Source organism: Trichoderma camerunense, assembly GCF_050948025.1.
Source record: "Trichoderma camerunense strain CBS 138272 chromosome Unknown V8C40scaffold_2, whole genome shotgun sequence".
Lineage (NCBI taxonomy): Eukaryota > Fungi > Ascomycota > Sordariomycetes > Hypocreales > Hypocreaceae > Trichoderma > Trichoderma camerunense.
In genome coordinates, this window is record NW_028145368.1 from 1,596,927 (window position 1) to 1,623,233 (window position 26,307).

General features: G+C 52.4%; 10 protein-coding genes across 10 annotated transcripts; 3 read left to right on the top strand and 7 right to left on the bottom strand.

Annotated features, from left to right (window-relative positions):
- Window positions 1–384: 384 nt before the first annotated feature.
- On the top strand, window positions 385–1,608 carry V8C40DRAFT_233101 (mitochondrial 54S ribosomal mL57 domain-containing protein). The gene is made up of 3 exons (XM_083213285.1): window positions 385–808; window positions 877–1,106; window positions 1,184–1,608. The coding sequence occupies exons 1-3, from the start codon at window positions 415–417 to the stop codon at window positions 1,331–1,333; spliced, it is 774 nt and encodes a 257-aa protein (XP_083077935.1). The 5' UTR covers window positions 385–414; the 3' UTR covers window positions 1,334–1,608.
- On the bottom strand, window positions 1,561–3,206 carry V8C40DRAFT_233102 (uncharacterized protein). The gene has a single exon (XM_083213286.1). It carries the CDS (start codon window positions 2,847–2,849, stop codon window positions 1,722–1,724), a length of 1,128 nt encoding a protein of 375 aa, XP_083077936.1. The 5' UTR covers window positions 2,850–3,206; the 3' UTR covers window positions 1,561–1,721.
- A 663-nt stretch (window positions 3,207–3,869) lies between these two features.
- V8C40DRAFT_261596 (uncharacterized protein) lies at window positions 3,870–5,453 on the top strand (the record flags this gene model as incomplete). Its single annotated transcript, XM_083219282.1, has 5 exons — window positions 3,870–4,673; window positions 4,738–4,767; window positions 4,850–4,911; window positions 4,976–5,037; window positions 5,107–5,453. The coding sequence occupies 5 exons, from the start codon at window positions 3,870–3,872 to the stop codon at window positions 5,451–5,453; spliced, it is 1,305 nt and encodes a 434-aa protein (XP_083077937.1).
- A 76-nt stretch (window positions 5,454–5,529) lies between these two features.
- On the bottom strand, window positions 5,530–10,021 carry V8C40DRAFT_97626 (uncharacterized protein). The gene is made up of 6 exons (XM_083223687.1): window positions 9,299–10,021; window positions 7,817–9,234; window positions 7,583–7,736; window positions 6,923–7,522; window positions 6,629–6,870; window positions 5,530–6,568 (listed from the first exon to the last, which is right to left on the bottom strand). The coding sequence occupies exons 1-6, from the start codon at window positions 9,966–9,968 to the stop codon at window positions 5,606–5,608; spliced, it is 4,047 nt and encodes a 1,348-aa protein (XP_083077938.1). The 5' UTR covers window positions 9,969–10,021; the 3' UTR covers window positions 5,530–5,605.
- Window positions 10,022–11,001: 980 nt separating this feature from the next.
- Window positions 11,002–14,594, bottom strand: V8C40DRAFT_233109 (uncharacterized protein). Its single transcript, XM_083213287.1, has 4 exons — window positions 13,775–14,594; window positions 13,164–13,553; window positions 11,741–13,096; window positions 11,002–11,672 (listed from the first exon to the last, which is right to left on the bottom strand). The coding sequence occupies exons 1-4, from the start codon at window positions 14,163–14,165 to the stop codon at window positions 11,374–11,376; spliced, it is 2,436 nt and encodes an 811-aa protein (XP_083077939.1). The 5' UTR covers window positions 14,166–14,594; the 3' UTR covers window positions 11,002–11,373.
- A 313-nt stretch (window positions 14,595–14,907) lies between these two features.
- V8C40DRAFT_233110 (mitochondrial 54S ribosomal protein bL27m) lies at window positions 14,908–16,123 on the bottom strand. The gene is made up of 2 exons (XM_083213288.1): window positions 15,760–16,123; window positions 14,908–15,682 (listed from the first exon to the last, which is right to left on the bottom strand). Exons 1-2 carry the CDS (start codon window positions 15,977–15,979, stop codon window positions 15,078–15,080), a joined length of 825 nt encoding a protein of 274 aa, XP_083077940.1. The 5' UTR covers window positions 15,980–16,123; the 3' UTR covers window positions 14,908–15,077.
- Window positions 16,124–16,259: 136 nt separating this feature from the next.
- V8C40DRAFT_261600 (uncharacterized protein) lies at window positions 16,260–16,720 on the top strand (the record flags this gene model as incomplete). Its single annotated transcript, XM_083219283.1, has 2 exons — window positions 16,260–16,425; window positions 16,488–16,720. The coding sequence occupies 2 exons, from the start codon at window positions 16,260–16,262 to the stop codon at window positions 16,718–16,720; spliced, it is 399 nt and encodes a 132-aa protein (XP_083077941.1).
- A 93-nt stretch (window positions 16,721–16,813) lies between these two features.
- V8C40DRAFT_233112 (PP1-complex regulatory subunit GLC8) lies at window positions 16,814–18,530 on the bottom strand. Its single transcript, XM_083213289.1, has 2 exons — window positions 18,082–18,530; window positions 16,814–18,016 (listed from the first exon to the last, which is right to left on the bottom strand). The coding sequence occupies exons 1-2, from the start codon at window positions 18,146–18,148 to the stop codon at window positions 17,295–17,297; spliced, it is 789 nt and encodes a 262-aa protein (XP_083077942.1). The 5' UTR covers window positions 18,149–18,530; the 3' UTR covers window positions 16,814–17,294.
- A 186-nt stretch (window positions 18,531–18,716) lies between these two features.
- Window positions 18,717–22,097, bottom strand: V8C40DRAFT_233115 (uncharacterized protein). Its single transcript, XM_083213290.1, has 2 exons — window positions 20,798–22,097; window positions 18,717–20,738 (listed from the first exon to the last, which is right to left on the bottom strand). Exons 1-2 carry the CDS (start codon window positions 21,455–21,457, stop codon window positions 19,386–19,388), a joined length of 2,013 nt encoding a protein of 670 aa, XP_083077943.1. The 5' UTR covers window positions 21,458–22,097; the 3' UTR covers window positions 18,717–19,385.
- A 1,093-nt stretch (window positions 22,098–23,190) lies between these two features.
- V8C40DRAFT_233117 (uncharacterized protein) lies at window positions 23,191–23,580 on the bottom strand (the record flags this gene model as incomplete). Its single annotated transcript, XM_083213291.1, has 1 exon — window positions 23,191–23,580. A coding segment is annotated over one exon (390 nt), but the record flags the coding sequence as incomplete, so codon positions are not given.
- Between the last annotated feature and the right edge of the window lie 2,727 nt (window positions 23,581–26,307).

Genomic DNA, 26,307 nt, shown 5'->3' on the forward strand with positions numbered 1-26,307 from the left:
AGGGCGATATAAAGTTGGCATTCATTGACCTAAGATACCTACAACAAAATCAAGTACTTAGCCTAGAAAGCGTTAGGAGTACTAGGTACTACCTAGACCATCGATTGTTGTCACCTAGAAGAAAAGTTACTTGCCTCAACAACATAGAATCAATTTATTGAAAATTATTGAAAGGATGCGACTTAATTGCTGTTGAATTTGACCAAACGGCACAAACATCTAGGGTAAGGTGCATGTTAAGCGTTGGCCTAAGGTACCTGTGTATGACGCCCGCTACCACTCAATCGATAAACCGCGATAAGATAAGATGTCAAAATGCCACCAAACACGTGACCTTGGAAAATGCTCCAGGTCTGTCGATAGAGGCCTTCAACACCATGAGCAGCATCGCAAACCACAATTGAATCCACAACCATGGCTCTCCAGTCCTGTCGCCCGAGCCTGGCCCGCTGCCGACATGCCGCTCGTGCCTTCTTCCCCTGCGTGCGCGCATACGCGACCGAATCCGCGCCGTCAACGCCAGAGACCTTCAAGGTCCCCGCCACAACACCCAGCACAAATACGAAGCCGCGATGGAGCCAGACGCCCGAGGGCATGAAGGCGCCGCTGCAGCTGGACTTTGCGAAGAGCGCCAAGAACAAGATCTGGGCCGTGAACAACGACCCCACGCGGCTGGACGAGGTGTATAACCGCTTGCTCGGGCCCGGGGGCAGCAAGATGCTGCCAGAGGAGCTCAAGTGGCTGGCCGTGACGCATAAGAGCTTCGATCAGGGAAGGAGAGGGTTCAATGACCGATTGGCATTGCTAGGTGCGTTGGCGCATCATTCTGTGGCGAATACTGTGTCATGATGAGCTAACTCTGGTGCTGTACTGTAGGACGGTTGACGATGGTAATGGAAGCAACAAAGGAGATTGTGAGCAAGGAGCCCCTCGCCGGCTCAATACTCCCCGACCAATTCGACAGAACGCCATTGGAGGATGATCAGCTATTGTCGGTGGACAACCTCAACGTCATGGGACCCCGAGACATGATTGGCAAGGACAAGCTCTACCAGCTGGCTAACAACGTGGGGCTGCTGGACGTGGTACGGTGGAAGCCTCGATTGGTATGTGTTCATTCTTTTCTCAGACTTATGACATGGCATCGCTTTGAAAGGGAATGGAGGAGCTAACTCGGTGACAGCCCCGACGACTTGAGGCCTCTGGTGTGGAAGTTGTGCTAAACTCGGCACTTATGGCCATCGTTGGCGCAATCACACTGCAGCACGGATCGGCCGTGGCAGCACAGGTGGTGAGGGAGAGAATATTGGCACAGGTGCCCAAGGACGACTAAAAGATATAGACCAGGGCGGAGAGGGGGGAACATGTATGACCAAAAAATTTGGACGGCGGCGGCGGCGGCGTTGTGTAATCATACCTTGTACTATTTATGAGGAGACGAAGCTAAACGTGTTTTGAATCTAGAGGCATGAAATGAAAGGACCTGGCTTGGCTTGGTTTATCGTCATGGCGAAAGCATGTAACATAAAAATTTGCGCTTCTTTGGACTTGAAAGCTGGGTAGTGAGATGTGTATAAAATCTTTCATCTATTATTCACGATTCATGGCTGCTAGATCTTTTATTCAAAAGAAAAAGAAATCATTCGGGGTATCTCATCCAGAGCGTCTGCACACTCATTTTGCCTAGCTACACATCTGTAATCTCTCACTTCAAATCCATCTCATCCCAACAAGGGCCTCTCCTCTGCCAAGGCATCCTCGTCCTCATCAACAGACTGGCTGGTAAAGCCATTCTTGATCAGTCTCTCGCGAAACAGCCACCCCACAACAGTTCCTGCACCGGGCCCAGCGATGACAGAGACTGCAATCATGCTCAGCGGCACCCTCCATCCCGCCTCGACAAAGACCCAATACAGGACGGTCCAAGCAATAAACTGAATGTCGATTTCGATGAAGCTAACCGTCAACTTGGTCATCTTCTTGCGGTCGTCCCCCTGAGCAAGGTTCCAGATGACAAAGACGTGCGCAGCGATGGACAGTACAATGGGCAAAGCGTAGACAAGAGCCACACACTGCCAGTGAGACTCGTGGTGGATACTGGTCGGGCTGACACGGCGGATGCTCTCGACAAGGTGACGCACGCCCTGACGGATGATAGAGACATAGAGGGGGAAGAAGAGCCAGACGGTAATGGTAGCCGGAGAGTTGAAGACCAGCATGAGAATCGAGGGCAAGAAATAGCCAGCAGCAACGGCAATAGGGATCGCCACGGCCTCGGAGTCTGGCAGCGTGCGGCCCTCCTCACTGATATCTTCAAGCTCAGCCGCAGCCACGGTCGAGTCTTCACCACCGGTTCCCTGGCTGTGCTTCTCCGCGAGCACCAGCGCCTTGGCCCGGTGCAGAAACGCCGGTACAATCACCAGCTGCCAGACCATGGCGCCTCCAAGCAAGTTGAACAATAGCCACCACAGCGTAGGCTTCGCAATCAGCGAATTAGGCTTGTTGCAGCGCCTGGCCGATTCCACGGTGCATACAGTCGCCAGCGCGCCAACATACGACAGAATCACGGCCATGACGGCCTTGGACCGCAGCGAGTCCAGCGCGCACTGGAAGAAGCTGACGAGGAAGCAGCTGGGCGTGCCGATGAGCGGGATGTGGCTGAGGCCGGGGATGCGGGCGCGGGAGTGGCATTGCGACCACAGCAAGGCGATGTCGACGTCGGAATGGGCGAAGAGAGCGACAAAGGTGCCGACGGAGAGGATGATGGGGATGACGAGGAGCGACTTGAAGGACGCGAACTGGATGGGCGGCGCAAGCCACCTGGACGAGCTGAAGCTGTGTGAAGGCATGTTTCCTCTTCTTTTTTCCCTTTTTCCTATCCTCCTTTCTTCTGCAGTGAGTCTGAACCCGTAGGCTGGAGAAATAGAGTGAAGAAGGGAGGATTAAAGCGCCGGCATGGTTCCTGGCGAGGAAGAAAAAGTGAAGAAAAGAACAAGGATGAGGTCGGTCGTGAGATGAGAGGGAGGCTAGAGTGAGACATGCACTAACAGGTGCTAACACGAACGGGAAGCTGCCTGAGAGCTGAAAGCTCGTAAGAGTTCTAGCAGCCAAATGGCGAGACTCAGCGTAGCATTGCTGGCTGATAGCGGTAGTTGGTGCTGTGGCGCAGCGCTTGGGGGGACCAGTGGCACCACACCTCCCAATTTGAAGGGCACGTGGGAGAGAGATCTGATGACCGGGTCTGTTGATGCATGGACATGGAATCGGAATAGCATTTATTAGTCTGTCAGTTTTGAGCTGAAGCTGAGTAGATGATGCAGGAGTTGAGTATGTGCTACCTAAGATGGGTTGCTTTGCATCAGGAACGGCGTAGATGCGTCTTGCACTTTAGCCACAATCATTCATACCTGGTACTCTCAATCCGCAGCAGTGTCAGTGATTCTCTGGAAGTAACAATGGCGTATTCAATTCGGCGTCCAGATATTGTAGTCAAGAGGCTTGCAGCAAAAGATGGTTGAAACAGGCCGTCGTAGAAATTACATGTAATATTGATACCAGAACTACATGTACCTAGGTGCAGAGCTGTACATGATCGCACAAACCTGATAAAGAACATCTACTACTTTAGTAACATCCAATGCCTCATACATCTACCCAGGACTAACAGCGGCTGCTCCCCAGCTGTATGTCCTCTTCCCCTCTGTATGTGGGGATCGACATTTGTATGTGTGTGCCCCTCATCCTCAGCCGTAAAAGTGAATAATAAATATCGATTCATAACAACACCAAATATTTCCACCAAACACGATCGTATAAAATTATCACAACTATCCCAACGTCCATCCACTCCAGAATCACAAAATACAAAAATGACCGCCCCTCCTCCTTTAACCGTCTACGATCCCGCCTCCCCCTCCGAATCCGCCCCTCCACTCCCCTCCGCTCCGTCCTCCGTCCTCGGCCCCTCTTCCGTCCTCCAGCCGCCGCTCTCCCGCCGCGGCTCCGGCCCAGGCATCGTCCTCGTCCTCCCGAGCCCCAGCACCATCCCGCCCCTCGGCCCCGACGCAGAAAGGCCGCTCGACCCGGAGCCGCTGCTCAAATGGGCCGAGGAGGGCTTCGCCGTTGTCGCCATCACGCTTCCCGAGCCTGAGATGGAACTCACTGGCGATGACGCTTCCGCCTCAGACGTCGTCAACTTGATCCGGGACGCTGTGGATGTGCTCCAGAAACATGAAAGCGTCGACACCAAAGATAAATTCGCCCTTGTTGTCTATGAGGAAGCTGTTGTTAGCGAGCTGCTCCTCGACGCGGACCGCCTGCAGCAACATGGAATCGCCGGCATCGTCACCTTCTCTTACACTGCTCCTGAAACCACCACATCAATCCCGCTACTCGCTCACACCAGCACGGCCGCAAATCCCAAGGTCAACAGCAGCGATATGCAAAAGTCTAATGTGACCGTGCACTCTTATCCCGAAACAACGCCTCACTTCATCTTCCCCTCGGCCGCGGCCTACAACAACGCTGCTGCTACCCTGTCTCACACGCGCAGCCTAGTCTTTTTACGAAAACACCTTGGCGGGCCGAATTTTGATCTCGAAGCTATCTGGGAGGAGCACTGCTATTGGGAATTTGAAGCGCGAAGCGTTGCCAAAACCATGGCCACCATGGTGGTGAGTTTCATCCCATCTCCAACAACCTAGCTGTCTGTTATCACTCTCTTACCCATGGATGTAGGCGGAGCCATATGTCAACCATATACCAACGGTGAGTTTTATTCATCAAAATAATACACGAATACAGTTTCTAGTAGGGACAACTAACCTCTACCGCTTTATGACATGCATAGATGACGGGAGGCATCGGCCGCGAGAAACTAACCGCCTTTTATCGTGACCACTTCATCTTCTGGTACCCAAAAACCCACCCTCATCACACCATCAAAATACCTGTTTCTAACACCTCCAAACTCCAGCAACCCCCCAGACACGCATCTCAAGACAGTCTCCCGCACCATCGGCCCAGACCGCATCATCGGTAAGATGCCCCCCCTCTCTCACGCTCACCTCAAATCACACAGACTAACAAACACGCAAAACCAAATAGACGAATTCATCTTTTGCTGCACCCACACACGACAAATTCCCTTCCTCGTCCCCGGCGTCCCCGTGACGAACAAGCCCCTTGCCATCCCCATGGTCGGTGTCATCAACATCCGCGGCGACAGGCTCTACCACGAGCACATCTGGTGGGATCAAGGAACAGTGCTGCGCCAGCTGGGCATTCTACCGACAAATTTGCCATATGAGGGCGGCCTCGTCAAGCTCCCTGTCGCGGGTGTCGAGACCGCGAGGTTGCTGCTGGATGAGCGAGATGGGACAAGCAATGAGATGATTGAAGAGGCCGTTGTAACCGTTACTAACGGCAAAGATGAGAATGTAAGTCGAAAGTAACAAAGAGTCAATTGGTATCGTTTATTTAAATGTAGCGCCCTCTTCTTGTACAAACGCCGTCGTGTTCAAATGCTAAGTCCCCCTTTTCTCGTGTTTCATCCACCACAATATGAACCAAGTGACATACATATACTGTAGTCACAATGCACAAATCACCTTCCCTGGCTCCTCCTCAGCCTCCCCTTACTCATTGGCGGCGCCTTGTTCACCTCAGGAATCTGATACCCCCTTTCCCTCTCCAGCCTATGCCTCTCCCAGAAATCGCTCGCCTCTGTACTCAGCCCACTCTTTCCATCTCGATTCTCTCCCTGCCCCTGTCGCCGTTTCCCTCTCCTCGCCATGTATTTCATCATCTTCCTACCCACGGGCCTCCCAAGTACCACATACAACCAGCGCATCATATACCCATACTGCCTGCCGATCCACTTGAAGAAGCGTCGCGCAGTAGTGCTCCACGCAACGATGAGCGTCCCGACGATCAGGGCAACACTCGCCGGGATACCAATAATACCAATTGTTCGCAGAGGCAAATTGTCTCCCCCTCCCCACTCGCGCGTATTCATGCCAAAGATGCCTGTAAAGAACTGCAACGGCAGGAATATGACTGTGAAAGTAGTGAAGATCAGTACGCTTCGGCTTTGCGCGCTGGCCAGGTCCGCATGAAGCCTGCTTAGCCTGACTTCGTCGACTTGTGCCTGGCGTTGCACCATCTGAAGCAGCTTGTCGTACTCATCTCGCGTGTTCTTCACCCGGCGTACCATTTCCTCCGTGATATGGATATACTCTGCTAGCCGCTTCAGCGCCTCAGCGAGGAATCCTCTTCCGTGGACTGTGTGCGCTCGCATCTCGGGACGGTTGTAAATGGTGTGCATCGATGAGATTACTTTGGACTGTCTCTCGAAAAGGCCCAGCAGCGTCGCAAGTTCATCTTCAATATCCCGAAGCTCCAGCAGTGCTGACGTGTTGTCTCTATTCTCTTGTTCGGCCCGTCGTCCCTCCTCTTTATGACGCTCCCGGATTGAGCGAGCTTTATTTTCAACCGGCTCGTAATCAAAAGCCTTGTCACGGAATCCCTCTGAGCGGAACTCTTTTAGTGATGTTGTAAGCTTCTCGGTCTAGCATGTGTATTAGTGACATGTTCGTTATACTCTCAGGGGTACAATAGCTTGACTCACCAAGACGCTTATAGCTTCTTCGAATATTCGGAAAACTTCCAAATCAGGATGAGAAGCTCGATCTAGAAGCACGCTTACCGCATGCAGAGCCGCCAAGGCTGCGAGATCTAGGGAGTTGTCGCATAGGCGAGTCAGATCTACATTGACATCGTTGAAGATGCTGTCTCGAAGGTCTGCTTGCTGATACAGCGGTCCTTCGATAGGATCACTCTCTCGTTTGGGGAAGAATGAGAGCAAGGTATCTGTCAACATTCAGCTTAGGATCATACCGATCAGAAAACAACATGGACTCACGAGTAGAGATAGTCCAGACCCATAGCTGATCTATCATCAGCACATTTCCATTCAGCACGTCCTTTTCAGTCTCCTCTTCGCCATTCTCCTCAGCCTGTTTGTTTAGCTTCTCCCGCCAACTGGCTGTGCGACTTCCGCTCCCGCTACCACTACCACCACTTCCGCTTCCGCTTTTATTGCTGCTTTCTCCGGATCCCACATTGCTGCCAGAAGTCTCGCTATACAGTCCCCGATACTCTGCTACATCGTAGTACCTTTCTTTAGTCAACTTGTACAGCATTTGGTCATCGTCTCGCGATCGGGTATCCCTTATCGATGGATATCCAAACTGGTCCAGCGTTCGCCGGCAATTGATTGGCGGATCGTGTCCCAGAAACTCCCATATGACCTGCAACTCCAAGGAATCCGACTTGGCTACAGATTCGGGAATGGGTCGGGCCCTCCCGTGAGCCAGGCGCTTAGCAATCAGTTCACGCCGGCGGATGAGTCTCTTGTACGAGTCAAAGTGAAGGTACGGAAGAAACAGACAGACATACATCTGATCATCTTCGCCAGGCGGAGAAAGAGAGCGACTCGGTACCGAATGACCACGTGGAGACACTAATTATTCACGGGGATTAGGGATTGAAACTTCGAAGAACAGCAGTAGAGACCACTTACAAGTTCGAGGCGCCGTAAAGTAGCATCCCGGCTTTGCGTAATGCGCATAATGCTGCGAGTGTCTACCACGTGTATGCCTCCTGACCCAAAAGTCGTGATTCGATAGGGCAGAAAAATCTCGTTGGTAGGAGACTTGCAACGTTTGGAGAACAGCCTAGTTGAAGGATTCAATGTCAGCGATACAGTCTCCTATTAACAAGGAGATTATCATAAAGTGAAGGACTGGCAACTTACAGTCACCCATGTAGGGTTATTGAATGGTAAATGAATCCAAACAAACTTGCGAGCCTTGACCATTGGCTTCATAAAAGGAGTTTGAGGAGCATCGTCTATGTCCACAATGGCATTTTCACTTGCTCTATGCCCCTTATCCTTTGCCAGCTTTCGAATTTCAAGAACGCTCTCAGGCAGCTTCGGAGACGCATCAATGTCATCATCATCACTATCCTTCTCTTCTCCCATGAGAACTCTATCGAATGTACTGCGGCTCCTCTGAGAGAATGGTGGAAAATCGCGATATCGTGGAGGAGACGCACCGCCCATGTCGCTGTCGAGGCTCATTGAGCGGCTGAATGAATTTCTGCCTACTCTACCTCTCAAAGGCGGTGATAGGCGATCAATGGCGAGTTCTTGATCCAAGCTAGCACGCATGAGAGGAGACGGCTTGCGGAAAGGCGTTGAATGCCGGGGAGGAAGCGAATTAGGTCGAGAGGGAGGCGTCAAGGGTCCAACACCAGGCTGCGAAACCAATGCCGTCGGTGCAGATTCTGTGCTCATCCTCGGCCTTGTTCTAGGAGAGTCAACCGGGAGAATAAGAGGCGATGGCGGGATTGACAACACGGCAGGTGGTGCCGAAGTCCGGTGCAACGGTGGAGGGTGTTCATGCTCAAGCTCATGCTCATGTTCATGTTCGGTCTGGTTGATTCCAAGAGCATTCTTCACAGTCATCGGGTCGGGTGGAAACGCCACAGGCTCCGGCGGCCCTTCCATGTCGACCAGACCCGTCCTCCCCCTCATGGCCAGAAATCTTCCCTCTTCGGGGGGGATTTCCACCTCATTCAATCTCTCACTGAGACATACTTCCGGACCTTTACTCATAAAATCTCTCAGCGGCAACCTTGTAGACCAAGCCCTCACAGTGCCATCCTCCATGCCTGCCTCATCAAAGAAGCCATGGACTTCTACCGTCACCTTTTGCTCCAAGTTGAGCATCCATTTCCCTCCTCTTGCGTCCTCTCTAGCGTTGGAATCCGCCTGTTCAATATTTGCCGCGAGCTGTCGTAAGAACAGTCGTAGAGTGTGCATGTTGTGTCTCCCAAACGAAGCAATGTTAGCATGGTCGCTCTGCAGAGGAAAGATGCGTTCCTGTCGCATCCCGAGAATAGCAGACTTGATGGACGTGAGAGGCGCAGTAAAGTAGATGCTTCCCGAGTTGGCAGACAGGCGGGAGTCGATTGTCTCGTAGAACGTCCACACGCGGATGTCGTCCGAAACGACTTTGAAGTCTTCATCCACATGTAAGAGAAGATGGTTTCCCATACGCAGATCGTCTGTCAACGACACAGGCAGAGGGACAGATAGTTGAAGCAGGTTCTGGATGCTCGACGCCAGGGTTGGCATGGCAAAGTAACTGGACCCCTGGTGCGGTGTTCCTACCGGTCCAAACGACGATATCATTAGCATCATTCATCTCAATCATCATATGGCTTGACTCACCGAAAAAGGCAACCCCGTAACACTCGCGCAAGATGCTCTCATATCTCGAATCCCTACTAGCCTTCACCAACGCCATCTTGACCACCAACCCTCCAATGCTATGGCCAATAAACAGCAGCGGTCTCTCTTGCTGCCTCTCCCGGGTCCTCAACGCCCTTAACTCATCCAGCAGCGCAACCGCCAGCGAGTTGAGCGTCGTCCCCTCACTAACCTCTGGATGCTCATACAGCAGGATCCGCGCCCTGTTAGCCTCTCTCCGGATGCCCTGCCTCACCCACGACGGGTTCTGGTTCTGACGCTCCGCCTCACGAACCTCGGCATCCCGCATCGACGGCGCGCCAAAGTACCGCCCCATGAGGCCATCGCGGTTCCAGCTGCGCAGCGGATGAGCGGCTGGACACGGAACCGTGACGATGTCGACACTCGTCTCATCGTGTGTTAGTCGGCCCTCCGGGTCAAAAGTGAACCGCAGCCCGTCCTGTCCATCCCGCTGCTTCTCGACGAATGTCCCTCCATCCCCAGGCTTCAAATCAGTCTCGTCGGTGTCGGTAAAAGTGCTTGGCGGCCTCGTTCTGCCAGATCTGGTCCGAGTAGGAGAGGGAAAGGGCACTTCCAAGGCAAGACTGGGGGTGGCCCGCTGTATTGTCGGGCGGCCACCGCCTAGAGCCATAGCTGTCCCCCGCTGTATTTTACAGCGCTCTCACTAAAGTCCGTGATAGCGATGTTCAGTCCAAGCAAATATTGTGAAAGCAAAGTCCATTAACTCAGTATCATGAAAGCTCGCTGTTTACAAGATATACCCTTTATATAGTATGTGAAGAATGGATACACAAAAGCAAATGTGACTTGGAAGAAGAACATCAAAGTCAAATTCCATCACGATCAGCTCGCCAGCATTTCTCTCAATCCCCACAGCCCAAATCACACTCTCAACTTACAAAGACTCAACATCACCTGCTCCCTCAAGAAATACGCAACAACCCGCCATCTGCCGGCATCAGGCCCCTACCGACGCAAGGCAGATACCGATCAATACGAAGCCAGAAGCTCCCCACAGCCTAGCACACAGCATAGCATCCGAGACCCCGAGGGCCAGAGACTACGTTAACTCGCCCTAGCATCGCAACCCCAGATCACGACCGTCCGCTCGTATCTCACACCAAAAACCTCGCCCGCAAGCTACACTCAAAATCAAGAACTGAGACTTGCCCCGCTCAACCCTCTTCACTGAGCGAAAAAGAAAAAAAAATTAATAAATAAATAACTAGTTCAATAGCTGTGAGAAATTCAAATCACTTGTTTTGCTCGTGACAGAAGCCTCCCCACGCCGTGGAATGGATGGGAGCCATTGATCCATCGCTAGATCTTTCAGGGGGCCCCTTCAGCAGGCTTGCAGGGCTTACAAGAACTTACAGCTGACCCCCCCTTTCGGCTCGATATTCTGGCCATGAGACTTGCGCCACCGTGACCTGCGGCACATGGGCTTTTTTGAAGCTCCAAAGCAACATGAAGCTTCAAAGCAACATACCGCGTAGGGAGTAGCTTGATCGAATCGAAATGCAAGACTGCAAGATCCACACGGAGCTTTTAAGCTCATCAGCTATGTGGCAAGTCATTTCCCAAAGTCTGAACAAAAACTGCACATGATTACAAACTGCCATCTCTAGGCTCGGCATTCGTCATCTAGCTCCAGTATCAACTCCAGCTTGTAGGAAATTCTGAGCGGCCGAAGCACATGCAACCGCCTCACCAGCGGTGCCATCTTTTCATAAATTAAACTATCCATAGATGCTTTATGAGCTTCTTAATTTGGGATCCGCACTCCATCATCGATCTCATGGATAACATCGGCACTATTTATGGCGGCCACATTAATAAGGTACACACAGTCCAGCCCCTATATAACAATTACAGCTCTTCCAAATCGTGAATCGCAAAACGCAAAGAGAATCAACAAGCTCCCAAAACGCCAGCCCGTACAAGGGGGGTATCAACTCGATGTAACTAATTAAGCGACCTGTAAAGCATCTTATCTAATTTTCTCCTTTTAAAAAACATCCATCCCTTTACTTTGACTACAAGTCATCAAGAGTCGTGCAGTGAAGTATCGCATCCGAGTAAAGCCGATTTACCACCATACAACTCTGACCAGGCCGTATGACGACTAGACCGTTCGGCCCGAGTTTGAAGACCTGGTCGTTTCCCATCTTGACGCTAATCTTGCCTGAGGCTACCGAACATGTGCGCACCTTGGTCGCTTCGATGGGCCAGTGATGCGTGTGCCCCGGTTTCAAAATGAGAACATTGAAGCTGAGACCTGGCGCTATCGTGATAGGATGTTGATTAGACATGTAGGCGTTGGAAAAGCCAACATCTAGAGTGGTCATTAGTTTGATGTGCCTTTGATAGAAGAATAACAGCTATGGCGAAGATTGAACTTACTGGTATTCGTTGTCTCATCCTTCATAGTACCGGGGGCTATCTCCCAGTCTTCCATCTCTTCCATCTCAGTCACCTCAGCAGCTGATGGCTTGTGAGCAGCTCCTGAGGTTGGCGGTATAGTTGTCCCTAGTGGGGGACTCTTCTTCTCAGAATTTTGGATGGGGTATTGCTCAGGAGGTTTAATGGACGAAGACAACCGGCTGCTTTGTCTCATCACCTGTGGCAGGGCAGCATGATCATCGGCCTTGGTACCTGCACCGTCGCTCATGTCCTCGTCCTCTAATACCATTGCCTTATCACCCTGTTCCACTACTGTTTGATGGTTTTGCTGGGGCACCGCCTCCTCTGTCTTGCCTTCAAGATCCTGATCCTGGTTGGCCCATTCGCATTCGTTTTTAGTTCGGTAACAGCAAAATTGATACTGACACGCAATGCACGTCACCGACTTACTGAATACAGCCTTCGCTTCGGCTGGTAGGTCCGGAGGCAAACCCACACAGGGAGTGCTCAGTCGTGACAATCCTTTCCACCTGTCACAGGGATTCATCTCCTCTGCCTTACCCACAAGATATGCAAGAGTACAGGCATATTGGAGGGGATCAAGTGTCTTATTATGATGATGCTCCCACCATAAACCCGGTAAATTACGAACTTGCTTGTATTTGGATAATGCCAATACATCCAGCCGAGCAGGGACTTGCTGGCTAGGTGAAAGGCTCCTATGCAAGTACCGAAGAACATCGGTCATGGGCGGCGGCTCCAAGGACTGTATAGGAGGTGGCGGTATTGAAGGAGGCGATGGTTCTGCCTGCACTATCGGCGGCGGCGACACAAAGGAGGTAGCCTGGACAGGTAAAGGGACTGGCGTAGTTTTGGGTCGCTTCGCCAATCTCTCTTCCATGGTTTCGTTGCTTGACTCGCCGCGCAAGGAGCGTTTCGACGTGTCCGGTGGAGCGCTTCCCCCGACGCTCACTCTGCTCGTTGAGAAGCTCCTCTTGCTGAGCAGGCTGAGCAGCTTCTTCCGGTTCTCTGTGTAGTCTGGAACCGCAGGCGGTGGCGCTCCCGGTGACAGGGGGTTGAGAGATACGATGATACCTGGAGAACTGCCTTCTTCGTTCACGTAGTCGCCAACCTTGGAGAATGTGCCATCACCATTGTCATTGAACAAGGAGCGGCTATGCTTCCCGTGAAAGTGTGATGACAGAGCTCTCATATTTTGGGAAAGAACCCTGCAATCCCGTACGGGGCATACAAAGGGCTTTTTACCGCCGTTCTCGCTGTTTTCGCCATCGTCATATCGTTCCTTGCCGGGTGGAATTGGTGCGTTGCTCGTGCTCTGTTCGGTTCCGTCATCCTCTAGTAGCAACTAAGTCAGCTCGGCACCAAACAAAGACAAGCGTCGTGTGCAACATGGTGTAATTACCTATATAAGTATAATATGATGCATTGTCCGCGTTAGTCTGAAGGCCGGTTCGGGGAGCCTCAACGTCCCCAGTATCCATGGCATCTCCTGGGTCGGAAGGCACAGGAGACGCAGACATAGACGCAGACGCATATGTGGATGCAGATGCAGAAGAGGAAGCCGTACTAGGCCTCGACTCTCGCCTTCTCGAGTTAACATTCGCGGGTCGATTCAACTCCGTCATCTGCTGTAGCAGAGCCTCTTCTGGTAAGCGCTTCAGGTTAGCCATTGCATCTGTCTCTGATTTCAATTGGCTTTGAGGTGATGCCTCGGATATCTCTGTCGATTCACGCCTTGTTGATGCTTTTGGCAAATCCCCATGCGTCTGGGGACGTTGTTCTTGGGTAGGACCTGTACCAGGGTAAAGGTTAGCAGCAACCAACAGCAACAAAGAAACAACACAGGTAGGGAGGGGGAGACGGCCAAGTGAATTGACTGCTGTAGCAAATTCGGTTCACTTTGAGCTGACCATTGGCTCAGTTCGTCCCATCCCTTTTCTCCCTGCCCTGTGCGCCCAGCAGAAGCAAACGCAAAAGGCAAACAACGCAAACACCGTGATCCGCACTGCTTACCTTGATCTTCCACCTTTGTCTGCTTCTTCTCCCAGTCCTTCTGCGCTTGCATTATATTCTTGTTCGCCGCCATTGTATTTGGTTTCGCCGCCAACCCAGGTGCTGCAGTCGTCGTCGTTGTCGTCGTCGAAGGTGGCATACGCATAGGCACGGGTATAGGCACAGGCGTCTCAATGGGCGGCGCGCTTTGATAGCTCGCAGCGGGTGGGAGGATGTCGCTGACAACCATTGGAATCGGCACGTCGTTTTCCTGGCCCGTCTGGCTCTTCATCTTATCCCCCACCGGCGGTGACGACGACGATAACCCTCCAAAAGTGCTCCTCCTCCAAGGAGCCCGTCCAGTCCGTTTCATCTTATGTCCTGGATTGCCGCCCTCGGTAGTGGAAGCCATGATTGCGTACGCGCGGGATCAGAGCCGCTGATTGCGCTCTATAGTATAGATATAGTCGGCAAGGGATTTCAGGTTGATTCGACACGCATCGAGTGGATTCACGACCACGATACACAAGTACGGACGTGTCACCACACGGCCTCAGATCGTCAAAGTTGAGGCTCGAGCTGCCCAAGCTCCAGGCATGACGCGCAGGCAAGCTGCTGCGACCACGTTTTGTTGTATGTATAGGGAATTCGAGGTCGTATCGTGATCGAACGGTATTCAAGGCAACCAAGCAACTCAACTCCTATCCCAGCCTTTCGTAGCCACGGGCTCCTTCGCGCTAGGCCGCGATCAAGCGTGAAGTTTGGGGAAAAGTGCACCTATGCACACTCACAGACTTACAGCGGATTACAGTGGAGCTTCAGTGACGTGCAGTGGGCGAGGGGCACAACCACAAGGCTGTAGCTTCTACTGTAAGACTCAGGAACAGGCGCCAGGCGCGAGTGCGGCCTTCCGCACTGCACTGGATTAGGTACCTATGTTTCTGAGCGCAAACCAGCTTCACTTCATTCATATAGTAGAAACCGTCTTTAACATGTGATTCGTGAGATGAACTTGCCCATTACCTCACGATATACCTTCAAGATTCTTTATATATCAACGATGCTTACTGGGTAATGCCATATAACATCACAGCATTCAGGCTTGATTCGTTTCATCAAAGCTTCTTCTTAGGAGGGTACCCAGCTTCAAGATGCTTTAGATAGGTACTTATAAGATTGTTTCAAACCCCGTTCTTCCATTATCAAGCAGCCATTGGCAAAGATATACCCATCTGAATTCTAATTCAAATCAGTCCGTTCATTCGTTTCTACTATACACTTGGATAAATACAAAATCCCACACATCTCAAGCCCCTCTACCCATTTATTTGGCCTTCTTTCCAGCCTTCTTCGCGGCCTTCTTCGCAGCCTTTTTGCTAATCGCCTTCATCACCTTACCACCACCACCGCTCTCCGACCTCTTCTTCTCAGCCTCCTTCTGCCCAGCAATCTCCCTCTCCCTCCTCCACCTTCTATGTCTAAACCACTGCTTGCGCGTCCTAAACGCCTTCGTCTTCAAGCCCGTCGTCTTCACCAGCCGACCAATACGCCAGTTGTCCTCGCGATAGCTGTAATCCGATCTCAGCCTCAGTAGCCTATCGGGCTCTCCGGCTTCCACTCGTGTGACCTCAAAGGGGATTCCCGACGGCGAAACTTCAGCCTTGGCCGCCTCGGTCCGTATCGTGTGCACCGTCTTGTTGAGCTTGCGCTTTCGCTCGGCGTGCAACGGGTAGGGCAGGGTGTCTTCCTTGTTGAAGACGACGCCAATATACTTTCGGTCGGGGTGCTTCGCGGGATCACGGTAATACTTGACGTAGCCAGTCGCCATGGCGTGGATGGTGTGATCGCGGCCCATGATGCAGTTCTCGCCTGGCCACCAATGTGTTCCGCGCTGCTTGTAGAGAATATTGCCGGGAATGACGAATTGATCTGTGTTCAGGCACACACTGAGTTAGCAAGGCTCGTATCTCAACCATTGGAACCTCCAATTGCAGTGTCAAACATACCTCCAGTCCGCTTAGCACCCAACTTGTTAGGAATTCCCCTCTTGCTCTTCTTCTTGTAGGCTCCCTGCGCCTTCACCGAAGCATTTCTTCGACCTTCAACCAAGGCATTGGCCAATTGAGCCCCCAGAGGAGCAACAGCGCTGTTGACAAGACTCGGCCTAGAAATGCCAGCCACAGCAGCCAATATCGGCCGCTGCATCATGAAGAACCGCATGGCCATGCGACGTTCCCCTCTTGTCGTGGGGGGGGATTTTTTCGGCCTACGAGGGGTTTGATGTCAAAATGCTTCAATGCACCTTTGCATGATCCTAGCCAAAAGTTGCCAAATTTGGGAGGTTTTGACGCTTAGTCATCTTGAGCGACTCTTATCGATAAGAATTTGTAGTGGCCAGCTTAACATCCCGAGCTGCTCTCCAGTCGCAAGATTGTCATCACACGACCTTGCTAGTTGTCTCGATCCTGATCTTGTTTCCCCATAGTTGCGAATAAAGCTCCTCAAAATGCGCCTCCTAATAGCCCTCCTGTCGTTCTTCGCCCTCGCCAATGCCCAATTTGGCTTCTTCGACCAAATGTTTGGCGGCGGCGGCGGCGGCGGCCATCACCAGGAAAAGCGCCAGCAGAACAACCCCAGTGACGCTCGCCACTACCAGCACCAATACACACATTGTAAGTTCATCTTTCATCCCTCTATCTATTTCCTCCTACTCTACATCCCAAACAATATATAGGGGAGTATAGAGCCAGGGCTGACGTGAAGATGCGACAAGCTGCCTGTGACAACTACCTCTGTCCCGACACCCTCGCCTGCGTCCACTTCCCTCACCACTGCCCCTGCGCGTGGGACGCCAACGACGACAAGTTTGAGCTCGCAGAGGGAATGCGCACGTGCGTTTCAAAGGGCGGATTCAAGCAGGGAGAAACCGCACGCAAGATTGAACTGGCGCGCAAGGGTTTGCTTTGAGCGACGGCGGCGGCGGGACGATTTGTCCTTGGGAAGCACAAAAGATGCGATGCGACACAACACGACACGACATGATACACTTGACACAAGATTCTGGACATATTGTGGAAATAAGGAGATGGGACAGCTTATAGAATGATAAAATGGAAATTGCAAAGAGCTGCCTTCAAAAGCGCTAACTCTAAGCTCACCTCTGTCAGTCATAAAGACATGCAATGCCCGTTCCAACAACCCCAAGTCACAGATGCCCAAAGGCTCAAGATAGCAACCACTTGCTTACTTAGTCCTTCTCCAAACCACCCATCATGCTATTTCATGCAAGAGACTCACTGTCGTCTTGCGTACGTTTCTCGTTCCACATTCACATATCCACTGCAAACGCCTCATATTCGTATCCATAGAACTCCACCCAAGGTCTTGTTGCGTATTTCGTAAAAGACTGGCCAACAAGAGAAAAAAGAAAGAAAAAGCCTCCATTCCATGCCCATATGCAGCGGTGCACCGAGATGTAATAATAACAATAAGAAGAAGTAGAAACCGAAACGGCTTGCGTGGTAAAATCCTTCTCTTTCAACTACGCTGACCCATTGACAAGATTTGTAGGCAAGGGGGGAACAGGCGGGACGCCATTCTCTCCTTCATCCTCCTCATCATCGTCATCGTCCTCGTCTTCATCATCTGGAATCGCCTCCGGATGCCCCAGAACATGCGCTACGTTCTTCATCTCATAGTGCTTCTTCCGCATCTCCTCGAACTTGCGGTGCTTCTCCCTTTCTTCGGGGGAGAGCCCCACAACCTCCTCTTCGGCGGAGGGGGTGACGCTCTCCTTGTCCACATGGACCGTCTTTTCGCTGGAGCTGCGCGACGCCGGCGCCGGTCTCTCCGGGATTTCTTCCTCTGGTTCGCCCAGCGATAGGCCCGGAATGTCGTCTTCAGCGCCAGCACGTTGATTCTTGCGACCAGAAGGAGCACCGTCCAGGCCAGCCGGTGCCTCTTCTTCGTCGTCGGAGGGGTCTTCTGTCGGGTCGTAGTGTTTCGCATAGGGAGTCTTTGGTTCGGTAATTTTCATAGTCGAGGTGCGCTCCTGCTCCGTCAGGTACAGATTGGCCTCATCCCACTTGAGACGCTGGGCCGAATCGGACGGGTCGGTGATGCTGTTGGAGGAGTGGCGGCGGGAGCCCGCTCCGGAGGACGATCGTCGGTGTCCGGCGTTGATCTGGGTGTTTGCGAGGGTAACCTCTTTTCGAGACTCGTCGGGGGAGTGAGGGGTGTTGAAGGAAGGGTTTTTGAGGATGCCTGCAACGTCTAGAGTCAGCGATGGCAACGAATAATAAGAAATAATTCACGAAATCGAGACTCACCTCTGGGCCGTTTGGCATCCGGGCCCGGTGGGCTGTGAGAGGGCGGCGAACGCTCGACTGAAGTCATCTTGGCGTCTTTTTTTCCGCCTCGGCGTGACTAGCTGGGTAAGATTCGAGGCTGCGATAGCGCGGGTTGAGGCTCTCGTGGGTAGGCAGCAGTGGTCGTAGCTTGCAGGTGATGGTGGTCTTGTGAGTGCAAGTAAAGGCAGAAGTAGAATAGTAGAATCACGTTGCCAGCGACGAGAGAGATATAGTTTTTTGTTTATGCATAAGCTAGGATGTGCTCTGTCTGAGGTGGGGAGAAGGCAGCCCAAGCTTGTGAAGCGGGGGATACAAACCTGAAGTGCTGTAGCAGCAGCTCAGCAGATTTAGTGGCTGCTAGACGCTGCTAGCCACTGCCAGATGACGCAGTGGTGGCATGTCGCCACGCCCCATTTCCAAGATTGGTTGATCACAAGCCAGTGGAACTATCAGCAGCTCAACTTCTGGTTTTTGTTTTCTTCTGACTGGCACCCGACCATGGCAAGACGATGATCCTCTCCTGCTTCTACCGCATGCCTTGTCAGGTTATTGCAGAACACGAACAAGCATGAATGTGCCTAGTGGCTGGAAGGAGAATTTGCTCCCGTCTTGGCCCTACGATCTACAACACCACAACGCCCGGCTTGGTTTGGTCTCATTGTCTCTCCATTCATTCATCCCATCTTCTTCATGCAATGGTATATAATCGGGAATAATATTACTGTCTTTAATTTCCACAGGCATCCCTTGCCCTGGCCATGCATTACACATATACGAGTATGCCCTACTAACTGCAGTGCCAAGTTCGCAAACCAACCGCCATGCTAAACTTCATTGCTTCGTCCCGAGGTAATCAACCGGCCCACCATGCGGATATTGTCCAAAACAAAATACCAAAAATAAAGACACAAACATGACAAAGAAAATGGGAATCTCAACTATGCTCCGCAAAAAAACAAGAAATATCTCAATAGAGAGGGGATATAGGCCGATGTGAGGGGGAACATCCTACTGTTATGAGTATGTTATTACAGATGGATGCTCTCTCGCCTCAAGTATTAAACAGAAAAAAATGGAATAAAGGTAGGGCATGATCTTGTGAATCGTGCAATGCATGTGTAGTCTCAGAACGACAATCATGTTGATAAACAGGGTAAAAGAGCATTCAGAACAGCACTCCAATGTATGCCGTCGCTCGTTACAAAAGCTCCCGACAATCGTCCGGCAGTCTCATGCTTGAGAGCGACAGACAACAAAATCACCAACGCCGCATGTTAATCAAGCTAGATTTTGTTTTTTGGAACCAGGTTGAGCACTGCGACGACCAGATTGTATCCAGTACGGTAGCACACGCTTTTATCCTTTTCCGAGCTCCAAATATCAACACAGCTTCGCAGTGTGTCGAGAATGATCTGCCGAGGCGGAATGGCGCATCCCATGGCAGCAGCACCAGTTAGAGGTGCATCTGCGCGGAGGACATGGATGTATGTCGTCAAAGTTGCGGAGAAGAAGTCGAGCACGAAAGCTCGTCCGACCAAATCTAGGCGCAGGTGTGGTTCGCCGGCCCACATCTCACGGTAGTGTACCAGCAGCGCGAGACAGCACTCCAAGGACGACCAGTACGACTCGGGAAACATGACCGGCCCTTCTGGGTGCAAGGCAAAGGGGCGATGCAGAACCATGAGGCACCGTCGCAAAAAGATGTCGACCGTCGTGCGTTGCAGCTGTCCGGTACAGACCCGCTGGGCGTGGCTCATGAGCTCTCGTAGCTGGGCGTTGTAGCGCAGCACGTCGGGGTAGGGGATTTGCTCCTTGTTGGAATTGATCTGCGCCATGACGGCCAGCACGGTTGGCAGCGACTGGTACAGCACCATCTGCAGGCTGTCTGGCGGACCCCAATCGGGGATCTTCTCCAGGGTACCAAGTTCATCAGGCCGTGTAAGAGGCGGCATTCCGGCGCACATGGCTACCTTGACATCAAGATAGAGGATTGTGAGCCACAGCTTTCGCCGGGAATCTTTTTCCTCCTGGTTGCGGCCCTCATCTTCTAGACTTGACGGGTCCTGAGGAAGGCCGTAGATGAAGGCCGTGCGAACGAGCAGTCCGAGCAGAGACCAGCATGAATCTACAGACCAGCAAGTGGGATTGCAGACTTGCTTGGCCACAACCATGAGGGCCAGGGTTTTCAGGGCCAATAAAGTTGGTCGGAAGGAGAAAGGCGTCTGCATAAGACAGGCCTCAGCAGCCATCATGAGCTCCGTGGCAACAGGAGGCTCCCCTTCTGGAGAGGCAAAGCTGCCCAGGCCCATGACCATGAGGAACTGCGCTAGCCAACAGAGATCCGATGCGTTGGGATCCATCCAGTAGCGTTCAATCTCACGCCTAAAGATGTGAATGTCCACGATTGGGTTGACCACGTCGAGCAGCTCGAGATACCGCTGAAGGTACTTCTCGTGGTTTGCCCTCTCGCTTGCCAACAATCGAGTGACAGCATCGCGGGTGTAGTACTTGCTTGCCCCAGGAGTACCAAAGGGGAAATTGCCTGGTAATGTGAAGTTGGCTAAGCAAGCATTTGTAGCCACATCCTCAAGGGCAGCAGCTAGTGGTGCTGATTCTAAAGTTGTCAAAGTGCCAATCTACTCTCGGCAGTCAGCAGCATGCACGCGGCATACGTGTACTGTAGAAGTCGACATACCTTGGTCATGAGGTCTCGCCAATGGCTGGATCCTCGTACTTTGTGTTGGACCTGCCAAGTAGCAAGAACCGTCGTTGTCTCCTCGCTATTGCTGGATGGGGCTGTGGGACAAGGGAATTTTCCGCCGTTGGGGCCCTTGTTGTAACTGTAATAGCACTCTCTTCCGTTACCGCTCGACTTGCAGCGACCGCACGGCAACTCCTTGTCGCACTTTACCTTGAGGCGGTGGCAGCGCAGACAGCTCAGGCAATTGCGCTTGCGCTTGCGGACAACGCGCAGCTGATTTGCTGCGGCCCCAGTAGCGGCACCTTCAATCGGCATGCCATTAGCATCAACGGCGTGAGGCTCAGGGCTCTCAGTCGATGCAGTGGGAGAGATTAAGCCATTCTGTCCAGGTATGCCCTGGGCAGGATCGCCGTTGACAGGAGGAGATGATGCCAAAGCCGTTGCAGCCCTTGCCTGACGTGATGAGTTTGGGGAGGCAGAAGTGGCGCCGTTGGCAGCGGCAGCCACAGCACCGGGAACAGCGACACCATTGACATCGAAGCTACAGCGCACGCCAGCCTGGATGCATCGTGAGCAGGAAGGCTTGAGCAGATCGCAGCGCCGTTTGAAATGGCGGCAACGGTCACACGTCTTGACCTCGCGCATATGGGGCATGCTATTCTTTCACACCAAGCAAGAACAGTCAATGGGTGGTTCTCAGTCCTGGCCGGTACAAGAGAGCGACGACGAATGTCTCGCTTCCGAATGACGGGTACTGGCACCGAGATGGCGAAACAATGAGCGGGGGGGACAGACAGAGAATGTGTGTTTCCCACGGGTGACAGACGGGAGGGCGTGCGTTGCGCTTTGTCTAAGATGTTGGATCGGAGGATTGTTGGAGACGTGTTTTGGATTGCTTGTGCTGGTCCAGTGTCAAGAAAGCCGTGCTGCTGCAGGCGAGATGGAAACCAAACCACCAGGCTGAAACCAGGCTATTTCAAGAATATGTTCAGCCGCGCAGAGCAGACGCTGGCCCCCAGTTTAGACTTAGACGCAGCCTCGGGGACACACACAGCGTAGCTGAGAGCACAGAACACACAGACACGTTGGTCAACCAGATCAAAAGTCGGGTCGAGAGGGGGAAGCACGTTAGCGAGGCGTTGGTCGTCCCGCTTGCGTTCCCGCCTGGATGGTTGCTTTGCTGTGGTCTTTTTGCAAGCGCAGCGTCAATGTTCCTGCGCGTGAGATCAATGATCGATTAACATATGCACTCAATTGATGGTTGAGAGTGGCAATGAGGGAAAAGAGATGAGGAGTCGGCGGTAAGCGGCCAAACAAGCGAGGCGACCTTGTTAAATGCGAGAAGGATTAAGGGCCTGGCAAAGTCGGCCGCAGATATCGCCGGCTCTGGACCGAGCTAGGAGCCGTTTTTTTCTCTCTTAGCAGTGCTGTGCTGCGCTGCTGCTGCTAGCACGAGGTGCCTGCTGAGCAAGCAAGCTAGGCGCCACACGCAGCTCAAATTTACTGGATTTGGAGGGCGTCTGCTGCGCTAGGCCGCTAATTTTTAGCGCCGCAGCGTCCTGTCCTTCTCTATGTAGGGCGGCTGCGGGGGGGGCGGATGCAATGGTGCCGGGAGCTGGACATAATATTGGTTGAGCTGAGCCTTCAATATCGTCCAGTGCTGCGTCTGCCAGGAGCACATCAACAGCTGCTCGTCCAGAGATTTCATCATCGCCACTTCTTCGTAGTCCATAGGCATCTCGTCTCGTCTCTCGTTTCAAGCTCAAAAATGGCAGCAGGTCCATGGACATTCCATCGCGTCTGTGGAGCGAGGTGGTGGAGATGCGGCCGGGCCTACTGTATTAACCAGGCTTGCCTGGGCTGACCAACATGCGGAAAACGGATTAATTAGGAGGGTCGCCATCACCTCTAAATGGCCAGTCGTTAGCATGCAACTGCCAGACTAGGATCCGGCCGACCAGGGGGATCGCTTTGGGGCCAAGGCCTGGCTAGATGAGGCCAAGCCGGCGCTGGTGCTGGTGCTGGAGCCAGTGCTGGAACCAAGTGCTGGAACTCTCGCTGCTTGGTCCGGAGAAAGAAGCTTTGGGATAACCAGGCGCTAGGGTGTGGCAGCTAGGTAAGTCGCAGAAGCCAGAAGCGCAGCGAGCATCCATGTTTAGCTCTCGATGTGACCTGTCAAGGGTCCAGGCCGTTGCATGGCTACGCCGGGCCTAGCTTTGGCGCAGACTAGCATCGGCAAGTGAATCGAGGCGCGTCGATAAGATGTAGCACTGCCGCTGGCCTCTGTATTTTGCTGATTTTTCACGTTTTCCTTTTTGCTTGTCGTTGTCTTATCGAATGGGAGCCAGCAAGGCTCGGGATGGCGGAGAAGAGTTTGATGTCTGGTCGCTGAAGCGAGGTGGATAAGGTGCGGAAGCTCTAGCCAAGTCGAGGCCGGTCGCCTGTACTCTCTTGATTGTACCAGGCTGTTCAAACGAAACAAGATGGCTAGGACGTTCGGATGCCAGGGAGCAAGGACCTGTATCTGTACCTGTACTTGTACGAGTATCGTCGAAAATTGTTGTTGGCCTGGGATTGAAGCGGGTGTCTGCCGCTAGGAACGGCAGCTTTTTGGCTAAACAGACAGCATCATCCTTCGTGCTCCGCGCAGACGCCTTCCTCTTCTTGACCAAGAACATGGAGCGGCATACCTGTAAGGCTGAAGCAACCGATGACACTTGCAATCCCCTCGGTTCGTCCTTGTACATACATACAGCTACACGCACTGTACGGTGCATGTGGTAGGTGGGCGGATGATCCGGGAAGACGCTGGAATGCACTGCAACGCCGGGTTTCACGTATCGAGAGGCCCGGCCATGGTCCGAAAACGTGGTGGCTGCAGGCCCTAGTCGCGGTGAATCGATCTGTCCCTGCTCCAGAGGCTGTCCAAACGCCAGTTGCCACTCAATAGCCCGTCACGGGGAGCATCGTCCAGATCTCGCTTCCCAGCCAGTCTTTGCTAACGTGGTAGCAGTGCGACGGTGTCTCGTGCGAGACCAATATCCAATATCCACGAAAAACGGCTGCCTTGCTGCTTACCTTGGGTCTCCGTTAGCAGCCCGTGTTGGTGGATATGATTCATTCATGCTGTGCTACTTACTGTACGAGTGTGAGTCTGAATGCCGTAAGTACATGAATTGATGTGCGAAGCACGCATACAAGCGCATGTATGTACGAGTACTCCTACTGGAGTGACCAGGTGGGCGACAGGGGAGGGAGAGGCGACAAAGTCGAGGGGAGGGAACCGTATCTCCACGGGGCCTCAGGCCAAAATACCAAGATACACGCTCCTGCCTCTTTATTTCGCAGTCCCAGCATGTACACCTGCTTGCCTACATCATGTACTTCGTACTTAAGCGCATGCAACTCCTTCTTGGCTGCATCAAGCAGGAAGTGATATCACAAAACACTACATGATTCCCATGCACTCGTGCTCCGTATCACAGCCCCGAATCCCGTCGTACATGGCATATGCCGTACGTGGACCAGCGAGCTCTCAAGTGCCGGAGCCGTTAAAAGAGCGAAAGTACGAGTATGTATTCGTACCTGTACAGACCTCTGCCTAGGTAAGAGTATAAGCGCAACAGACTAGAAGATCGAACGGCCTCCTCTTTGGCTCGCCTTTTTGCCCTTTATGTTTTACCGAGACGATTCAAGGCAGCAAGTATGGCCGAGATGATGGCATCCACACGGGGGAACAATTATCCCAAAATTGAACCCGTCTGGCCCGCTGCGGTGTGTAACGGCGCCCCCTGTCCATTAAAGTGCTTTTTGACTGACGATCACACAAATGAGACACAGCCCCATAAAGAGAGTGACAGAGATTGAGAGAGTACCCAAAAGAATGCGAGAAACTGCGACGCACTCTATTGAATCCAACCCGCATTCAAGTATCAGGCCCATCCCATCTGCTGCATGTAAGTATTCAGGCCCATGATATTCGCCAGTCTCTCGCGCAACTACGGGATATGAACTCTTGTATCCGAGCGTCGTCCAGGCTCCATGCACCGGAAGAAAGCTCCGAAGAACCAGAGCACGAAAAAACCCCTTTGGCTTTGTGATGCGATACAGTACCTCTACGGAGATAGAGCAGAGTCATGACCCTGCTGGCTTCAGATGAGTCTCCACCGCAACAACGTGGGGATGCCTCGGACTAGTGCAAGTCAAACATTGGCCTTTTTGGCCACTCCAGACGAGTACAGGCGCATTTACAGATCCATACGGACGGAGTTCACTCCGTACTGATTCCGTACGCTCGGTGCAGCTACTAGCAGGTAGCATCAATGGTTGAGAAAACGAGGCGTACGCGTACATACGAGCAGAGCACTCGCTCATCTCATCCACGAAGCGCTACTAACCTAGCCCGTACATGTGGTTGAACTGCACTACAACCTCGAGCCGTGATAAGCCTAAGCCTATAAGCACTGCGCCCTCTGCTACGTCCCGTGTGCCAGTACTCGTACCTAGCTGGGCACATGGTAACATGATCGTATCTCCAGGTCACGATACGATTACTTATTCTCTCGGCCCGGCCACTATATATTCGCCTTGTTTATGCGGCTAAATGCTTCTTTCCAGCCTTTCAACACGTCGTCACTGATGTATCAATTGTTCATGCTGCTTCACGCCATTCCGAAGTGCAAAAGTCGAGAGCATCTTCCAGATATCATGAAAATTGACAGAGTTTAAAAAACATAAACTCCCTGTCGATTACTCGATTACTAACTAGGTAGGTCTTAACGAAATGCTCGATGTTAGATACGGAGTACGAGCAGATGCTACTCTACAATATACTCGCACATATTTCCAGACACAGAAGACGATAACGGAGTGGGCGGAGTGACCCTCCGTGGATAGCGCATGAATCAAATCACATACCCATGTCCATCATGGCAACCAGGAAAGCAAGCAACCCTGCATTGTACGCACTGTGTACGACTTCGCTTTGGCAAACCTGAGACATCTCTGGCCTGCATTAGAGTGATGCCTTGAGAAGAGGTACGAGTACGTACAGCTCGTCATCTCACTAATATCGTGGCAGTCCACTTGCAATTCTTGTCGCCGCATCGCCCTGCCTCCAAATGCACGCACGGCTAGGACAAACAGGGCTGTATGAATCGATTTACAGGTGCCAACAAAGCAAAGCTCTGGCCATGTAAGGAGCACATTGTCGTATCCGAAAGCATGGAGTACGAGTACTGGCATACAGATATGAACCTTGTAGAAGTCCATCGCGTCTGCGTCTATCCTGGGGCTTACATGTGCTAGAACTCCGAAAGACCCGCTCCACGTGTTCTCTCTGCTAAAGCAGGCATCGATTGAAATTGAGGCCCTGGTCGGGTATTGTATTGAGCGCAGATGCCGCTGATATCTGACAGGTGACAGGTGAGATTGGGGCAGCCTCCTAAGCCTGTGATGCTGGATGAGTGAGCGCCTTGGTTTAGTGGATGAGTACAGTACGGTGC